The 19,732-nt window shown below is 44.7% G+C and overlaps 3 protein-coding genes across 3 annotated transcripts; 1 reads left to right on the top strand and 2 right to left on the bottom strand.

Annotated features, from left to right (window-relative positions):
• Nucleotides 1-2,295: 2,295 nt before the first annotated feature.
• On the top strand, nt 2,296-3,894 carry PHALS_00795 (Phospholipase D, Pi-PLD-like-1; the record flags this gene model as incomplete). Its single annotated transcript, XM_024730528.1, has 1 exon — nt 2,296-3,894. One exon carries the CDS (start codon nt 2,296-2,298, stop codon nt 3,892-3,894), a length of 1,599 nt encoding a protein of 532 aa, XP_024580796.1.
• Nucleotides 3,895-4,646: 752 nt separating this feature from the next.
• Nucleotides 4,647-5,025, bottom strand: PHALS_00794 (uncharacterized protein; the record flags this gene model as incomplete). Its single annotated transcript, XM_024730527.1, has 3 exons — nt 4,647-4,806; nt 4,858-4,937; nt 5,005-5,025. The coding sequence occupies 3 exons, from the start codon at nt 5,023-5,025 to the stop codon at nt 4,647-4,649; spliced, it is 261 nt and encodes an 86-aa protein (XP_024580795.1).
• Nucleotides 5,026-18,896: 13,871 nt separating this feature from the next.
• On the bottom strand, nt 18,897-19,694 carry PHALS_00793 (uncharacterized protein; the record flags this gene model as incomplete). The annotated part of the gene is made up of 1 exon (XM_024730526.1): nt 18,897-19,694. One exon carries the CDS (start codon nt 19,692-19,694, stop codon nt 18,897-18,899), a length of 798 nt encoding a protein of 265 aa, XP_024580794.1.
• Nucleotides 19,695-19,732: the final 38 nt, after the last annotated feature.

Genomic DNA, 19,732 nt, shown 5'->3' with positions numbered 1-19,732 from the left:
TCGCTGCATGTCATGCGTTACATAGACGGCCGAGGACCGAGGCATCGAGGGCGAGACCCCCGTGATGTACGTGAAGTGGCACGTAAGCCACTGAGCGCTGCTCAATTTTCAAAACAGTCGCTGCATGTCATGCGTGACATGGTCGGTCAAAGACCGAGGCATCGAGGGCGAGGCCCTCGTGATGCGCGTGGAGTTGCACGAGAACCACTGAGCGCTGCTCTCGTTGCGAAGCAGTCGCTACATGCCATTGATAGCATAGTCGGACAGAGTCCGAGGCATCTTGGGCACGGCCCTTCAGATGTGCGTGGGGTGGCACGTTATCCACTAGACGAAGACTGCGGGGTCAATAGTTCTTCGTCGGATGTTGTAGAGTACATCGGAGCTCCGAAGGAGCGGAAAGTGAAGGTGACAACGGACAACGCGGAGTTCGTGTTCACCCTGGTCTCACCGAGACATAGAATCACTGTACAGAGGCGACGGCGACGTCGTATGCTGGCTGCAAGACGCCAGGCGTCGACTCTAATCCACCGTAGACGACGGTGCACAGTTATACACCATCGTCAACGGCATGACGGGGGAGGAAGATGGCGACGGCCGCCTCTAGGCTATGCCTGCAGTAGATGCTCTTCTTGAGCTGGACAAGATGTACTCTTGAAAAGTGCGGCAGTGCCTTGAAGGCAGGTTATTTGGCCGAAGTGGTCATTGTACGACCGGACGAGGAGATAAACTCGTCATTGCTTCTGGATGAAGCTGTCTGGGAAGATACCAAGAGAGTGCTGAACGCACGGAGTGGACCGTCGATCCTACGGAATCCCTTGGATCCGTATTATCATTGGGTGAAGGAATACAAGACATCGTCTCCAAAGACCCGCCTTCGGTCCTACCTCCGGACCGAGGTGTCACTAGCCGGCCCGCGGGCAGATTCGTTTGTGATATGTTAGCAAATGCAACGGGGTTGCCATGCACTTTGCACCGAGAAAGCTTCGACTCCAAGATTCCACCTTGAAAAGCGCACATAGGTTGACATCGAACGCCTCACTTAGGAGTAGAATCAAAAGTATCTCTTGCGACTGGTTGCCAAGCTTGCTCTGCTAATTTACGTAGGATTAATTCCATCTAAACTCATATTCGATGTAAACGATCTAATTAAATTAGCAGGAGTACTATCTTTAGAGCCAGATGTAAAGTTTACAACTCACACGATTGTGGATTTCTGTGATGAAGTGTAGTGAATGTACTATCGTGTAGTACCGTTCATACCCCATCATAGCCACCATATTTTGCAATAGACAATATCAACACCAAACTGAAGGACTGAAGGGAGGAGCACAAAATGGTAGAAAAGCTCGTGTATGAATCTTCGCCTGGGTATTCGAAAATCCTAGTTAGAAAATTCCGACGTATGAACAATACCGTTACAGTGATTAAAAACACCACGCGCACACAAATTTAAAATGTTGCACAAAGTCTATTGTATAAGAAATTACGACTACTTGGCAAGGATTTTCGTGTATCACAGGAAGGAATTGCCTATGGCAGTCGTGAAACTCATAACTTTGAGCTTCAAAACTCCAAGTGACGGTGGAAGCGACATCGGAAGTACCGGACAGCAAGCTTTACGGTATTAAATTCGCGTCATCTTTGGGACAACTTTTGAGCCAATCATCTTTGCATTTGTCAGTATGTATCAAAATTCATAATTTGCTTAACCACCTTTTTCAGAGAGACTCCAAAGATGAGTCACAACGGTACTTTTGATGCCAGTGAGGTCGTGCTCATGCTCAATAGTCTTCAACAAGTATGACTGCTTTCTATTCTTTTTCAATCGGAGTGTCTGAGTGATTAAAAGGCGTTCAGATATTTTGATTGACGAAAATGTAAAGATGTTGAGTCTCGGGATTTTGGTTAAGTTCGCTTTCTCACAACAAGTAAAGTAGACTGCAGAGATCGATAGCTCGAAAGAAACCATCACGCAACGGATATGTAATTTAAAACATATTCATATCTTGCTGTCGAGAGGATTGCAGACAATATCACATAATTTATATATGGATCAGGAATCAACAAATGGTCACTTTATGCATATTTTGCTAAATTTTTTGAGAAAAATCCGGTTGCCATTTCGTCTGGTTTCTGTGCAAGCAAGCCAAACGCTATACGACAAGTATACACGTATACTCCAGAATTGCTACTATTGCCATCATCACTTCATCAAAGATCCTGATTGATCATTCATTCTCGCTTTTGCGCTCTCGACTTCAAGTCTCCCCCTTGTTTATCTAGTTCACTGTAATCATGGATGGATTAAGTCGCGCCTTTCACTTTATTCTTGATCCGTTTCAAAGTGAAAAGAAGCCAAAAAAGGCAGCATCAGCCCCCTTTGACCAACCTTACCTTGAGCCTTCTCGTTGGTTCCTTACCGAACAAGAATTGCGTACTTCGCGCGACGGCTATCAGCGCGAGGGCATTCAACTTTACACGAAAGGAAATCGCGTTAAGCTATACGTGGCGTCTGCTCCGTACTTTAGCGACGTAGCCGATTATATGATGGAAGTGCGTCGTGGAGACGTAGTGTATCTGACAGGATGGGGCACTTGTAACGTGCCTTTTAAGCCACATGAACCTGAAACAAAGCTATGCGACTTGGCCGATCGTGCGGTTAAGCGTGGAGCTGATTGGCGTATGCTCGTGTGGTCAAATATCACTGAACGAGCACAAAATCATGAAGTACGTGACCTCATCAACGCGCTGCCACCGCCCGAAAACCATGGCCCAGCCCGCTTCGTGTACGATGATCGTTTGCCTCATGCCACGTCTTCACATCATCAAAAGTCGGTGATTGTACGCAAAGGGCGTGATCTTGTCGCGTACGTAGGCGGTGTAGACTTGACCAACGATCGTTGGGACACGATTGAACATGACCAGGCTGACCTGCGTGAGCGTACGGGTATTAAAGCGAGGTGGAATGGATGGTTGGATGCCCACGCTCGTATCGAGGGTCCGGCTGTTATGGACGTGGCGCAGAATTTTTTCGATCGCTGGAATTCCGACACGAAACCGTCTCAAGACCTCATGGATGACCTTTTGGACTTTGAAAATCCTGAATTTAGTAAACTGCCACCCATTGACCAAGCTAGGGTTCCACTTGACATTCCTGAAGACGGCACCCACGCGGTGCAGTTGTGCCGTACCTTTAGTCCAGATTATGATCACTACGCGTTTGCTCCGCAAGGTGAACAATCTATCTTTCACGCACGTATTAAAGCCATTCGCAATGCACAGAACTATATCTTCATCCAGGATCAATACTTTATTTTGGTCCCTGAGCTCTTGGAGGCCATCATGGAAATGATGCCGAGTATTGAACGACTTATTGTGATTGTACAACGAACAGTCGAGGCGGGATACACGGGATACGCCAAATATCTGTATGACATGGTCGCTCCAATCCAAAAAGCGTACCCAGAAAAGTTTAAACTGTACACGACCAAGGAGGCTAAAGAGCTTTACATCCATAGTAAGCTGGTGATTATCGACGACGTATATGTGTCACTAGGCTCAGCCAATTGGAACCGTCGTAGTATGACTAGCGACTCGGAGATCGGCATTAACATTGTGGACACAGAGCTGGTGCAGTCGCCCGACAACATCACGGTCAATAAACTTGCACGCAGCTACCGAATTCAGAAATTTGTTGAAGCAACAAAACTCACGTACGACGAACTGGACACGATGACATTCTTGGAAGCTTGCGATGCATTAGAAGCTGCTGCTCATGACGACGGAACTAGTATCATTGAGCCTTACGCTGTGGAAGACAAGCCACACTTTGACTGTGTGCCGGATGCTCTGCGCCAGATTGTCGACCCAGACGTTGAACAGGAAGAGACCTAAGTCGCTGAGCTGTTTTGTCAGATTCGAGTGATCATGTGTGTACTTCTTTTGTTGCATCTGACATTTAATGTCCATGAACTAGCGAGTCAATAGTCATTTCCTAATGAAAAAGCACTTTAACTTTCACTTCTTTTAACTTCCACTTTATGGTGAACTTCCATGCCAGAAATCTTCATTTAATTCTATAGCTTACGCAAGTAATAACAATAATCCGACAGACCACGAGGTAAGAGATCTCGTTGTGGCTATGGTAAGAGACCGTTCTCCTTAAGTCTTGTCTCTTACACCTCTGTCAACACCCAGATACTGCTCTTATCATCTGCTTTTACTCTGTAAGAGGTACATTCTCCGTGACAGTCTTGTGAAGAAGACGCACTTCTTCGTCTACAAAATCTCATTTGACCATTTCTTTGTAATTTACAATGACGGAGTGGGAGGGCAAGAGAAATCTCGAGAGCACCTCAAGCATGGAAATGATCCATTATTGAAAGAGATTTGACACGCGATTGTGTTGTCGTCTATACGATGGCATTTCTTTGATCTTGATCGGAAATAATCTGAGTGCTCTGTAAGACTGGATGAGGATTCAATTTAATTGCGATTAACTTCAGACTAAAGTACGGCTGCAGCCATTAGAGTTATGCTGTAATGAGTATTGGCACGTTTTTAGATCCTCCTCCCTATCAAAGCAGGAAAAGTTGTATTGAATTTTAAGTACAGAATTCTTAAGTTCTGGTGAAGTACGCTGCATATTATTTCATCGAATTGTTTGTAATTACAACACGAAAGATACAGTATCTGCAGAGGTTAGAGACGATATGCTTATCACAATCCAATATGCGCATCGCAAAGGTTTTTTTTCCCATAATGGCCGTCTTGATTGATACATCTGCTGCTGTACTCATTGCACGGCTAGTAACCGTTTAGAAAATTTTGGATACTATTTGAGGGCAACTTACTCACCGAATATGGTCTTGAGGTGTTAAGTCACGTTTCCAACCCCATCGTTGATCACTGTCTGGTCTGGTACGTCCAAAGAGTGACTACAATGCACGCCCCATCAATGACTACCAGAGGAAATTCTCAAACAATTGTGAGCTGATTGCAGACTGAAGCATCCCAGACCAGCATTTTGCTCCCTCCACAAATGAAATCTTTAGAGCTCATAATGCTCAAGAAATGAATGCATCAGTCGACCGTACGAATGCGATGATGAAGCAATATGCTAAAAGTTCGTGTGAAGACTGCTACGAGTATTGGTGTCCCAGTGCTTGACACATGAATGCTACGGACATCTTCTTACGAAATGCATGCTTTCATTGGACGGTCTGCACTTTGCAAACTGTTATTTTTCAATTTGAAAACTTAAATTCAGCCATACAGATGTGTTACTGATAATTTTCACTCTAGTGGATTTAAAATTATTTATTATAAACAAACCAAAAAAACAATACCATAAATAGTTCGTAAATATCGATCGCGCCTACTCCTGTAGTTGATGACGCCTCATCAGCATGGTAGAAGATGATTGCATACAGACTGTTAGTGCAGAAAAACAGGAATAACATAGAACTATGATTCGGTGAATTAAAGATAATAATATGACTGAAAGATTCTATGAGAATGTAGAGAGCCAAAACACCACTTGTTTTCACCGCGTCAAGCTGTTAAGTGCCGCTAATTTTCGTTTTGAACGTTGTTTTTATCTGCTTAGTTTGTTTCAAAACCCTAATGCTACGGAGTTTCTATTTTATGTTCTACGTACGATTTACACGATTTTTCGACGAACTAAAAGCTAAGCTCATGCTACCCAAGATTGGTATTGTTAAGGCGAGGGATATTGTTACGACAGGATTTCCGTTCACCTAGGACAGAAACTCTTCGACAATAAGAGTTTGTGTTTACTGATGTTCAGCGTCGAATTTGTACGCTTCATCGAGGAGTGACTTTTGGTGGTTGCTTTTCAATTCGTGTGTGACATATACCTTAACTTGCTCTTTGTAGCTAATCGGCTTTGCTATATTCAATATATATCCCCTGACCTGAGGCTAACGGCTCGTGTGTTCCTTGAACCTCCCCTTTGCTGATTCCCATCGTCACAAGTGCAATACCCCAGTACTTCTGATACTCACAATTACGCACAGTAGTACAATATTGCATTTGCGTAATCATTCAGAAGTGTAAGGTATATGTCTTCAATAGTATGGTATGCACCCTATCACTTCTCACCCCCGCAATGCGGACCACGCTAAAGCTTCCACAATTATCGTCTTTTGATGACATTGCACAAGAGCGAAGGCATAGCGAGCACCTGTCAAGCTTTAAGTTTTATTTCGCTCATTGCACCTTACCGTGCCTACTCTTAAAGCATTTTGACATCGAGAATGTTTCTCCCGCCCACTCCATCATTTGGCTCAGTGAGCCATTGTGAAAAGTGCATTTTGCGGCCAACGACTTAGTTACATCGGAGAGGAGATTGTGGCGCTCTTTGATGAAAACGGTCGTAACGAGCCTTCTAGTCCTGACCCGACAACTCTGTCTTCACCTGGCAGCACACGTCTAAAGTTTAAACAGATGGAAAGCTGTCATTTCCGGTTCGCCAATTTTTTGTATGATTCACGACATTCCCCACGGTGGAAAGTGTTGGGGCACCCAGCTGCAGAGCTCTCAAGTACGTCCAGCTTATCACTAATGAGCTAGACCGGGCTCGAGATTCCAACGTAATCAAAAGATTTGCAGATTTTTTTGCAAACTCAATAACGTGGTGTTTCATTTGATTCATCAAAGCTTGCGGGAGTACCGGCGTGAAGCTCTTACATGCCTGCGCGTGCAGGGTTTCTGCCCAACTAGAGAGTCAAATAAGCCCCCGAAAGTCGATCTACAAGCGCCGTCAAACCTAACAGATCACCGGTCCCGGTCGTACCATCTGTGGTTGAAGCAGCAGCGGTCAAGAAAAGTCGTACCTGTAGTGAATGCTTGCAAAAATGATGAAATTTATTGATCTTAATTCGCGCATCGGACGAAGAGACACGTCACTTCACCCGTTCATACAATTTCAGTGATGCAAATATCCGACCAGAACGTAATTTTGTGTTTCACTTTGCAAAGTAAAGGGCCCGACACAGCCGTCAAGATAGAATCATATCACTCTACTTTTTTGCTGTGACAATACTGCTTTGTTCATTCGACAGATACCAACTAAGCATTCAGCTTGCAATAGGAGTTGCTCGAAGGAACCATGCGGCGACGAGTGTACCTGTCTCTTTTCCAGGGAATAAATAGCTGAGGTCGCGATAAGTCATAAGCGGCAATGGCCCCATGTAAGAAAGCGCTGGTCATGACAGTCTCTTCGAGACAATACACAAGCGTGACGGGAAGCGATTCCCGACATGCAGGGAGAAGGACACTTCCAACTTGAACAAGAGAAGAAGCAGCTTGACAACTTGAAGGTAAATATGCAACAAAATTAAAATGAGTTAATGTTTCTAGATACATGCAAAACACCCCAAGAGTTCCTAGAAGTTTTACGCATAAAGCCTTAGGCTCATGATTTATACAAAAAGGGTGTACTGAGGTCTAACCTCAGCCTGGCGTTACACAAGATCTTGGGTGTTCAAAGCTTGAAGTTCGAAGCTCGAACTTCAAATTTTGCGAAAAGTATCCATTTGGAGTGACCGGCTTGCGATACAGGTAGAGACACGTCAGTCTCGTCACCAGTACTGATCACCAAGTAGGAAAACGCATTCTGTATCACACAGAATATTCATAAGATGTCACGTAAGCATTTGGAATTCTATAGTTTATTACAGTACAAACATAAGGTAGTACATAGATGTACCTTTATGAAATGGCGAAGTGTAGCCCATCACACGCTAGGGCAATTTTGCTAAAGTAGGTCGACAAACTTCCGTGTGTTTTCGCATGAGAGCATCCCTATAATTCATCAAGCACTGGTAAGAGCCCTGCTGTTCCTGCCGGTCCCCATTCAAGCGGGTTATCTTTTGCTCATCAAGCAGTGGAAACCTCAGGTTGGCGTTCTTAAGCTTTCTTAGTCATGGCGGCACGTCGATTCTTCAAAGCCTTGGCGTTCGGCCAAATCAGTGATTAGTCACTTTTTGGGTACAATATTTCAGCCACTTTGTCGCGTACTTCCCGTTGCTCAAAATCACACTGTTGAGCTAGAGCAGAGGGAGCGTAGCTACAAAGATTGTAACGACGCTGTCTTACCTCCAAAAAATGCTTCACATCTGGTAGTCTCGCAAGAGCGAGATCGCAACATGGCTTCAGCAAACCCACGTCAAACACCAAATGTGTCCGCAGCTTCTTCGAAACGTTAAAAGTACATTTTTGCTATAGCTGTGAGCAATTCGATGCAGTGTAGAACCCACTTATTTTTAAATCCGCAATCACAGCGTATGTAGGAAAGCTGAAAGCGGTATATGAATCATATTCTCCAACTGCGGGTGACTTGCCTCTTGCATCGCAAGCAGGTTTTAAGCTTCCCGGCCTTCGACCAAAGTGTCGCGCACTTAAAGCATGACGCTCAAAAACCATTGCGATGAGATCTGTGATTCTGCTGCGAAGGTAATTAGGCCAACACAAGCGAGCAGATTGTATCGACAGCCCCCCTTCCGCCAAGACAATGGCCATTTTGTAGCGATGTCAGAGGAATACGGGGTTAAGAAGCCAAATAAAATCATTTAAGACATTTTTCGCTAAGAATCATTTAATGGTGGAGATACTTGTATTACAAAGCCATTGCACGTTTGTACTCATTCACGCACGCAGCCTATGATTTTGGCGAACGCGACGCGCATCTGATTCATCTATAGCATGACCTAAAAATAACCTAACGTCATTTTCCCGAAACTTTTTGTGTCTGTATCTGCAAATTTGGACACTCACCACTAACGGCATACGGATGAGCGCCATCTGCGCTTCTTATAAAGCCCGGCTGGATCGTTTCTAGATTATCTCTCTAACGCATTCTCACAACGGATTCAAACCTTCAAGTGAGCAATTACCGCTTTCGGCCCTTTAACGGCTAGCTCTTTAATCCATACGAGACTCACAATAGACATATTAATTTCAGGTGTAACGGGGTTACACATACCCAGAGTATATCGGGGTTACACGTATCCTTCTGTGAAAGGGTGGGTCAAACAAGATGGTGTGACCGTACAAAGATGTGGACTACACAAGTTTGTGTAATCACACAATGGTGTGGCTACTCCGTAACAAGAAGCCACTGCGTGGCGGGACTGCCAGTAGTTATGCATATTAATTAGTTTTACTATCTAATTAGATTAACCTAAGGATATAGATATAGGCGGCTTTGTTGCAAATAAAACAATTCAATACAGAGATAATTTTAGACGAAATAGTGTATTTGCCTTGGTTGAAGTTTTGGGAACTTTTGGAGGTAGCGGTTGCGATCCGCTACACTCATATTGATTTTGGTAGAGAACGTAAGGTCGGTGACCTTAGCTTCGCTCCCTTCTAACAAAGAGCCACGACAGTCCCGCTGCAATTGATAGTACTCGTAGTCAGTCTACACCTGAGTCGTTTCGACTGATCCTCTGTGAGGATGGCGCAATATCCTAGTTGCGTCAGGGCATGCAGGACGGGCTTAATAAGCTGATGTCTCGATTGGCCATGAGGGCGTGCACCTTGTTTCCAAATCCCGAAGCGATGAACGCACGCCTAGAAGCATTTTTACGCTATGAACATGCTCTACTTGAGCACGTAGAGAAGAAGACATCGGCATCGACAGCGTCAATGACATCACCGTCGACGACAGATGACCTCACCCAACCCAGGCCGCTCATGGTGAGTTGAGACATTTGAGGGTAAGAATGGGAAGGATTTCTTGCTTTGGGTTAGAGAGGCCGAGTTGGCTTTGGCATCCGGCATGCCCCAGAACGAGCATTGGCGCGTGGTACTAGCTATCTACAGGCTCTGGGGACGAGCACGAGAATTGGCACTAACGTGCGATAGTTTGGTTGAAGCAGGGTTCTCCTCCTGGAAGGAGCTGAAGCGTCAGCTTTTGCGAGTGTTCTTTCCCCTTTTTAGGCATATCGCGTGCGATCACGTTTTCTTGCCACCCGACGTAGCAAGAAGAAGTTGGTGAACTTTGTTCAAGAGTTAAGAGCTCTTATAGTCAGGATAGCAGCCGATCCTCTACCAAGGCGGCCGTAGTGACCGTCTTTATGAAAAGCCTCCGCACTGGCGTGGCTAGAATGGAAGTCTTCCGTGTGAAGTCATCTTCTTTTGAAGAAGTGGTGAATGTGGCATTGAATACCGAATACAACTTCAAGCCAGCACGACTTGGTTGGAATGAACACCCTCAGAGCTCGTCGAGTGGGCCTGAGCCAATGGGTCTCAGCTATGCTAAGCAAGAGGAGAGGGAGCTCCGAGCTTCCGAGCAGCGTTTAAACACTCGATGATGTTTTGTCTATGGAAATACCGTCAGCTCCGGTCTGGTTGTCTCCTGCGCAAGGCACGCAAAGCTTCGTCGAGCTAATGTCCCGCTTCAAGCCAGTCTGGTTTGTTGCAGGCAAACGAGAACATCCAGTAGGCGCGGGGCACCCTACTGGGGAAGAACTGAGTCCTGTTCAGCCTCGAAGCGAAAGAGGGCAGCAGAGCCCAGCGCCGAAAAGCTCCGTGCTCTTGAACACGGAACGTGTATGCAAGCCGGGTCTGCCGGTCGTAGAAGCGACCGAGAAGGGCTTTGAGAAGCATGGAACATTCTTTTCGATTCTGGGAGGTCAGGCAATTATGCGAGACGCTCCACGATCGAAGGAATTTAGCTGTATGCTGAGGCGCTGGAAGCGCGGTTTTGTGACACCGTTACTGCTCACTTAGCGACGGGGATATGTGTCACTGTGCCAACGGTCCCTGCGAACCTCGGTGTCAAGTTTCTTGACTTTGATAGCGTGGGACGCTGGACTTGGATGCAAGGTATGACCTTATCCTTGGTATGGCATGGTTGGAACACCATGAGCCATGGATTGGTTGAAGTTCGATCACCTTGGGCGCTACGTGCATGTCTCCTGGTGGAGCTTTAGTGAGTCATTAACTTACCTCCACTAGAGAGCAGGAGCGCTATTTGCGCGGGATCGGGATGGTCAATGTGCTGGATATCGGAGTATCCGAGTTCTCAAACACCGAAAATGTATTCCTGAACATGGCTCGCGGGTAGACCGTGGCTTGGCACGTAACCCACTGAACACTGCTCGAGTATCAAAGCAGTTGCTGTGTGGCATGGTCGGCCAAGGGCCGAGGCATTGAGGGCGAGATCCCAGAAAGGCACGTGGAGTGGTATGAGCACTGCTCTTTGACTTATAAATGCAAAGAGATTCATCACATAAGCTGCTATTATATACCGATTCAGTACCCGCCTTTAAATAGTAATTGCAATGTATTTTATTACACTAAAAAAATTCCAAATGCAACAAGAAATCATTCTTTTTTACAAAGCTTAGCTCCGAGATAAAGACTATTTCAGTAGTATATCAGAAAATATAATCAATAGCCTTTGGTATTGGCAAGATATGACTGTTAATTTGATGAAAGATCCGAAGAAAACACGTTTATCATGTTCCTATGTCTTTCTCTTACTAACGTTGCCATATGTAGACCAAATTACTTGGCCGTGAAGATGTAGGAATTGGTCTGTAATCCATAAAAAGGACGAGGAGGATTTTGTACTGACTAGGCAACTCACAGTTAGCCCTAGAGGCTATGTAACCAAACGTTGTGCGTTGATAAATTTGAGCCCTTCAAGATGAAAGTAAAGCTACCACAAAGATAATTTGAGTTAGCTGCCGTATGAGCAGATTTAACATTATGCATGTAAATAGACATAAAGCCACAATGCCGCACTTTAACAGTTATGCGCGGCGTGATCTCAGCAGTAGTAATACTATACAAACTAATCTTGAGACATGTACAAATTTACAAATTCTTTCAGTTGAGATTTAATTGCTCAAACGCTATTCATGTACGACAAGGTACAGACTGTTGCAAATTATGCAAAGCAACATGGCCAGTCGGATCGAATAGTCCAAATTAAACAGAAAGAGGCCAATTGCAAAAATATGAGGACATAAGCTTGCTAGATTGTATACCTTACTATCGTAGATATGATAGCATATAGTCTGGTTACACCGCTGGATGTCTACAATCGCCGTTATCTGCAGCGCCGTCGTATCGAGCTAACGGCAACTTTTGACCAAAGTTATTTTAGAATCAATGGTAATCACTAATATATGTCAATGCCAGATTCGCATTCACAGTGAAACCATCCCAATTTAAAGTTTAGCCATGGCTCCAAGCTGATCAAGAAGACGTATTGCGAATGTGTATAGTCTTGTATGAAACAAAAATGAAAAAGTTTATCAACCAAACTTGATTTACAAAAAAATTTAAATTCACATTACGTCCATTTTGAGCCGCTTACCTGGTCAGTTTTAATCATTGAGCCTTAAAGTGGACGGACGGACGGACAATTTGTTTTATTTGTTCGATGAACACTGACTAGCCGCTCGCCGCTCGCGGTGCAAGCGGGTTAGTGCATAGTAGACCCAAACTGTCCCACTCAATGTGTTCATTTACGACAGATCATTTTGGCAAGCCTTCTGTTTCTGTCTAGATTACACCGCTGAATGCATGTTAATGACATTACAACGATCGCGATAAACGTCGCAGTTATAGTCATGGTTATGGATATCGATTGCAGACGTAATGATTGTCCTTGATAATTCAAGTTTCATTCAATAGTCTTAGATGTAGCACAGAGTAGCATTCTAAGAACCTATTCTCAATTTAGTTTTTTCAATTATTCAAAAAAGTTGACCGTTGAAATCAAGCCTCGCTTTACAGAACCCTCACAGCCATGTTAATCAAGCGCACCGAGGGGGACTGGGGGGATTGATACTACTATCATTGGTCGCTCAACACGGAGATGTTTCATGCGCGGAACGAGTTGCTGGGGCACATCGCGGCCTTGAAGGATGAAAGGAAGATAACGAAGACGTGGTTTATAAATGACTCCAAGGATTTGGGCATTATTGCGCAGAGCGTCGAAACCCTGCACTTTACCAAGATTCGGACTGGTATTCGCACCTTGTAGGCGCGGAAAATACTCTGCAATTACTAACATCGCTCCACTCTGCACTACTTTGCCACGATGACACAAATGATGGATGTTTAAGGAAAAGTACTCCAGATGTGACCAGATGGAACTCATGAAACGGGACTGCCCAGCTGAAGTTATTCCAGAAACCGTTCCAGCGGGAGTAATGCAGTATCTGCTGGCTGATGAATGAGCAAAAAGCTGTTTTATTGACAGCCGTGCGACGTCGCGAATGACCTATTACCGGATGACTTGGTCAATTACAAGCGTTCAGAAACCAAATTGTAGTTTTTTGCAAAAAGAAAAACGCATATCCATGGTCGAGCTGCTTCTTATCCCCATACTTGACAGACGTTTGCTGCTGGTAAAAATTCTTGTCGATCGTGGTTTGGTGTGAAACCTTTGCGTGCTTCGTGTACAATTTGAGACAACGGCTGAATTATGACGTTTGGCACAAGGAACAATAAAGCTTACACGCCGGGCTGGCAGCAAGTGGAGGCAGAATCAGTGCAATACTCGGGAGCTGATAGTTAGTGAGAGGCTTAGCAAATCGCATGGGATATCCAAACAGGGATGTTTTGATAAAGCGTTCCGTTCTACAAACGGTATGTACGTGATACAATTCATAAAGACCTTGTTTGGAGGCTGCATGAAGAGCACGAAGACGATTGAAGCAGAACTCTTGAGAGCATAATACTACTCGTATCCGAGGTAGTGCACATGGGACCCATAAGACGCTTTTAAGTGGAGCGGCCGAGTATATCTAAACATAGTGGGATGATGATTCATGTGATGTGGAGTCATACTTTCTGGTGAAGAAAAGTAAAATTCCCAAGAAGATTATGATGTATAAAGCACTGTTCAAAATTTAATGGCGAGCTTACATAAAGTACCTGCGCTCGGGCAACATAACGACGTTCGTAAAGAAGACAGTTAAGGGTTTATGCCAGCCGAAAGGCGACGTGCACCTACGTACGGTACCATAACCCCCCCCCAAATTGAATGGCAGAGCGAATAAATTAGACGGTTATGAAATGACGCGAACTATGATCTACTACACTTGAATTTAGCCTGTTGGTGAGAAAAGATGGGCAGCTCTGCCGTGATCAAAAGGCCCCCTAACACAGTGCATCTGAACATTACTTTTTATGAATTAAGATCTAAGGTGAAGCGTTGAATGGACATGCTTCGTGTATTTGTGTCTCGCCCGTACACACACGTTGATCATGGTAATATGACGAAGCTCGAGGCTAAAATATTATAGTGCACGTTCCATATGTATGCCGAAGGCACCAGGGGATATCGCTTTTACGATTTGAGGAATAAAACGGTATCGAAATCGCGGTCATTGGAGCTCGATGAGCGTGAATTTTGTGACATTTACGAATTACACCTATTTAAAAAAATGAAACAGTGATGCATATGACCAAGAACGACGATGAGGGCGCAGCATTCGAGCCGACAGAATGCCAGCGATACCAGGACCAGCGTACGGAATGCGATGAAGAAGACGTCCCGGACGTCCAAGTAAAAAGGAAGGAAACCAGTATGATCAATTGGAGGGTCAAGATGCGCCAATCGCCACCCTCTGTGCATCCGCACAAAGTGAACAGGAAGATCGACTGGTATACCAAGCTCCTAATGAAACGGTGTAGTAAGACCAAGGCATTGTCATCTCAAGTTGATCGCTCAAAATGTCGATATTGATGTTGGAGAACGGATCAGACACCAAAAAGGTTGAAAGAAAGCGACGAATCATTACATTATGAGCGTGCAAGGATCGACGGGAACGGCATTATAATTGAAGCCGTCCTTACTAATGCTGTAAGTATTAGTGACGTCAGAAGTAACTGCCACATACGCGCAGGAAATATGGCCTTCTTCGGCTGATACGCGAAACCTTGAGCTCCCATGACATCAAGCCCAATCTCCAGGTAAGCACAGTGTTGAGATATGTGGTATCGATGCCCAGCTGTTCCACAGTGTAGTAAGATACCGTACAGACTGCGACTTCAGCTCAAATTGAGTTCATGTAGGCCACCCAAGACAAACTTTGGATGGTACCCACACCGTACTTTTACTAAAAAAATCCTAGCCACCAATCGGGCATTGTTACGCACCACACTGCCAGTTCGGCCCATTTTCTTAGCAGACGCCAACGGTATCTAATGGTACGCTTTATACATCTGAGAGAGTGTCCATGTCTTGTTCTGTGGCTTGATCGTAAATCGGCGTCCATACCACGCGCCACTGTCTTGTCCCGCCACAAGAACTAAAGCTGGCTTCAAGCGCCTGAAACAAGGCGATTGATTATGTATTTACGAAAAACAGCTTCAAAAACTGTTGACTGAATGGATACCTTTACGTGAGAAATTAAAAGAAGTGTCTGTTTACACGCCTTATGTCAATGATATGAACGTTGTTACAAAGATGAGTGGCGAGATATTAAGAGTCAAGAAATTTTTGAAAAGTATTTTTAAGGAAAAGGGTCCAGGTATGGCAAAGTTGATCTTGGGCAAGGATTTCGACCACAACAGGATTGCGGCACCCCAATTATCAGAAAGACACGATACATTGACGACGGGGTTGAGCGATTTGGTCAGAACGTGTAATACCGTCGGCAATACGTGTGAGTCGGGCTCAAACTGTTGACATAAAGGTCACCAACTACAAAAGCTGGGTGTTTGGAGACGCGCTCGGGAACATTCTGTTTTCTAAATAGCCCGATTTTTATGGCGTGCACTCGACCTAATATTGCATATGTCGTCATGCAGCTCCCTCTTTCCTCAAAGACCCCATTTTACGACTTTGAATGCCGCACTATGTGTTCCACACTACTAGAATCCAGTGCGGGTTCATCAAACCAGCTGAAAACGGATAATAGTGATTGAAGATTTTTTTAATACAAATCGGAACAGGAACATTGTTGATAGACGCTCTTTATCAGGTAATTCATCGGTATAGTCAATCCTTCGGTTGTGTGGAAGTTCAAGTATCAGAAAACCGTCGCATCGAACACTAAAGAAGCCGGTCAGATTGCTCTTAGTTTATGCAAAGAAGAAGACTATAAACGCGCAGTGATCAACGACATGGGTAACGAACACGCGGGAGGGACGCAAAAATGAAAAGACAGCCAAACGGCTATACCTTTGGCGAAAAAGCAGGCTACCACGTTTGTACAAAGCACGTGGACACCAGTAACCACTTTATCGAGATTTCGTTCAACATTGATTGCTGGAAATTGACTACATCGATACAAAGAATTGACTTGCACATATGCTGAAGAAGACACCTGGAGCTTAGATGAACAAGATTTTGCACAGGCGATGGAGATCAAATAAGCAACAAAGAACTCTCGATATTTGCGGTGGTAGGAGTGTAGAGATTACCCCTCTGAATGTGTTTGGCTGACGTCAAAAGGATTACGGTGACGGTCACAGTTTCTGTCATCGATATGCTTATTGATTACAGACTCTATGGTAGTCGTTGATTTGCCGGATAGAGCGGCGATCTAAGGACCCTTACATTCACATCGGTTTTTGCCATCTCCTCAAGATATTCATGATGGATCTCAGCCATCAACGAATCTCTTATTAAAGCTAGAAAATAATTAATTGTTCTGCTTGCGTAAGATAATCCTGTTGCGCAATTTGTATGTACGCAGCCATCTCTTCACTGTATGGTATAAAAATTAAAGCTATTGACTGACATATCCATTATTCGGTAGGTTGATATGCTTCAAGTGATACGGTCTGTTTACCATAGAAGGACCCACCGCATAAGAGCAAAATCGATATAAGAGCCAAGACACCAATAACAAGAAGACATCTGACGTAATTCCAGGCAAAACTAATCGGCTGGACAAAGGGGCACATGGATTTAAAAGCAACGGATGAACGTCCCGAAGCACAGTATCAAAAGTTTGAATAAAAAAGCAACTCAATATCATTCGCATTATGGCGCGCATAACTTGATCTACAGCCAGAAGCACGAACATGTCGCCCAAGCAAAGGCAAATCGTCATCTCCGTCGCTAGAATATCACTATCCGAGATCGTTAAGACGAATGGTCGTTCGAAGTTACGTTTGTCGCCTTGGCGCCATTCTCAGTTCTACTAAATATGACCGCGAGGCGCCAGCGCTAGCCCCGATTCCCAGTCATGGAGCTGCACTTGCTGCTGTTTGAGCAGCTGCACCAAGCATCCACAGCTCTAAGCAATTCTGTTTCTGTAAAAAGACAAACGAGCTTCTTCATTCGCAAAACGTATCGTACTTGTGGGTGCAGTAGTTCAAGCGGTACCACAGCATTCGTTTGCGCACTGCATATGGCAAATCCGAGTTGTTGGATCTCGCCATAGTCGACATGAAGCGCTGCAAACAACAGGATCTAATTGAGGAGTATTATCAGGCTATTTTAATTTTAATGAGACCAGCCTTTTCTTTCTCATGGTGCCCAGCCAGTCGCTCGCAGCTAGCAAGGTCCGCCAGACCAAGCGCATATTACTGTTGGTCTGTGCTGCAATATGGCAGGTACCGAGATGAGGGACCCCGTCGTCATCCACAGGAGCAAGAAGCCTCGCTGTTTTTGAATAGCGTTGGTGCCATACGGGCATCGTACCAGCACCCATGGCTGTTCCGCTCAAGTCATCCAACGACTGTATGGATGCTGATGATCTCCCCAAGCTCAGCGCTCTCATTCGCCAGTTTGGCCTTGCTGACTCGCTCGCCGCTAACACCGACATCGGCACTTCCGTGGAGCCACTGTGGACACCCCCTGTCTATCAGTGATGTAGAAGGCAATGCTGCCAATGAGGAGATAGATAGAGAAGATGAAGCTCCAGCTGCGTGCCAGCACCTCGCGGTCAATGCATTCGCACATAGCTAGAGTGGGCACGGCATCGCTGTGGTCATGAAGCATGCGAGAGAGATGCTGCAGGCGGGATTGAGCAAGCCAGAAAACTCGGCATTCTTCAATGCGTAGAGTGGTGTCAGAAGTCCTTCCCCATTATACTCACCGTGTCCTATCTGCTTCGATACCGGATTAGCCTTCCACAAGAAACCACACTCTGATCACGCTCCCCAGCGGGCGAAAGTAACTTCGTGTCTCTAACTCAAAGTAATGGCGTGAATTGTACAAGTGATTGACCTGGTCATAGCTTCAAAATCCAATCACGTTTGTTTAATGTTGAATAATCTACCAGCTAAATCACTTTTTACCACAAAGCACCAATTCTGTTCACCTCGTTATAAAACCACGAGTAGTTCGGTGCACCCATGGTGTCCTCTTATCGTAAGCAGATTATTGCGATATTATGTCGCCATAATTTTTGTGACTATCCACTCTATACAGACGACATTGAGCTTCTCGTGAGCCTTGTAGAGCAGATTATTAGCAGATTTGATTGAATTTTCTTACAAAGAGCCCGATTACTGCGATTTTGCTGTTGAAATATCAAAAGGCAAATCTATTGGGCACTGGTAAAGTACCACTTTTCACACTCCCTTGTCACGTCATTACTTTTTTATTTGTAAGACTTGACCTGACTATGTGTTACTTCTTCAACTAAGAGACACGAGCAGAAATTACAATCCGTTGCTTTACGTTCTCAAGCAGTCAATAGATACATGATTGATCAAAAAGTATGTAAATTAAAGCGCCATGGATATTAGCACTTCGTAATCGATTAGAGAAGTTGGACACCGTCAATACTTCATCAAAGTGATTTATATAGTAGCACACGTTGTTGAGGATGCCATTGCTTTCATCAAGAACAAAATAACAAGCACAAGGACAAATCAACATATATTGACTTATGCAGACAATGACGTTTCAATTCTCAAGAAAACCCAAAAAAACACTCAACTTCTTACTGTGGCTTCGCTGTTTGGCTGTTCAAATACGCCTCGTACCTTTCAAACAGATCTTTGTCTATTCTGGCTGGATCCCCAGCAAACCTCGCCTTGATGTCTTTCAACGATTGTGTCTGCCATTTCTTGAATAAACCGACTTGATAATTTATCACCGATTCGGACTTCTTAGCAGCCTCGAGCATCCTGGCAGTTGGTACCTCGCCGAAAACGTCGATAAAACTATTAATCGGAGAATAGCGCTCGATACGATTCTCCATCATAAGCACGTGCATGTAATAGTTGAAAATAATCAAATTTGGGTGAGTGAGCACCTTATCGATGTCACCACCAAGCCCAAGCAGCTTGAAAATCTGCGTATACTCAAAATGAGTCCACCGCCAAAACTGTGCTCTTAACAATCGACTTGCCACTTGATTTGTTTCACGCTCCAAATACGCAGGCCAGAGTTTAGATGCCAACGCCGCTTCGCCATGATTCTGTACTAGCAGATCAACCGCTAGCAAATCTTGACTAGTTCTATATGAACTACCCGTCTTCAAAAGTATTGTCAGCAGATCCGCTTCTCTTATCACGTCTTCTAGATTAGAATTACGGTGACCGTCAAGAAATTGAATCAGGGAGATGTCAACGCTTCTCTTAGCAACAAGGCTTCTTAGACTTGACACTATCAGCTCAGAAGCCTCGTAGTTTGGTTTTGCGGCGCCGAACATTTCGGCCAAAGCATCGCCGCTGTAGCGAGATGCAAGTTGACGGCATACTTTAATCTCGGCAATGTCTTTTGCGGATGAACTCATTTCATAGTTATACCACGTGAGCAGCCCTGGAGTCTTAA

The sequence above is a fragment of the Plasmopara halstedii genome, assembly GCF_900000015.1.
Source record: "Plasmopara halstedii genome assembly, contig: Scaffold_1211, whole genome shotgun sequence".
Classification (NCBI taxonomy): domain Eukaryota; phylum Oomycota; class Peronosporomycetes; order Peronosporales; family Peronosporaceae; genus Plasmopara; species Plasmopara halstedii.
The sequence above is the reverse complement of the archived record's forward strand: the minus strand, read 5'-3'. Positions and strand labels throughout refer to the sequence as shown.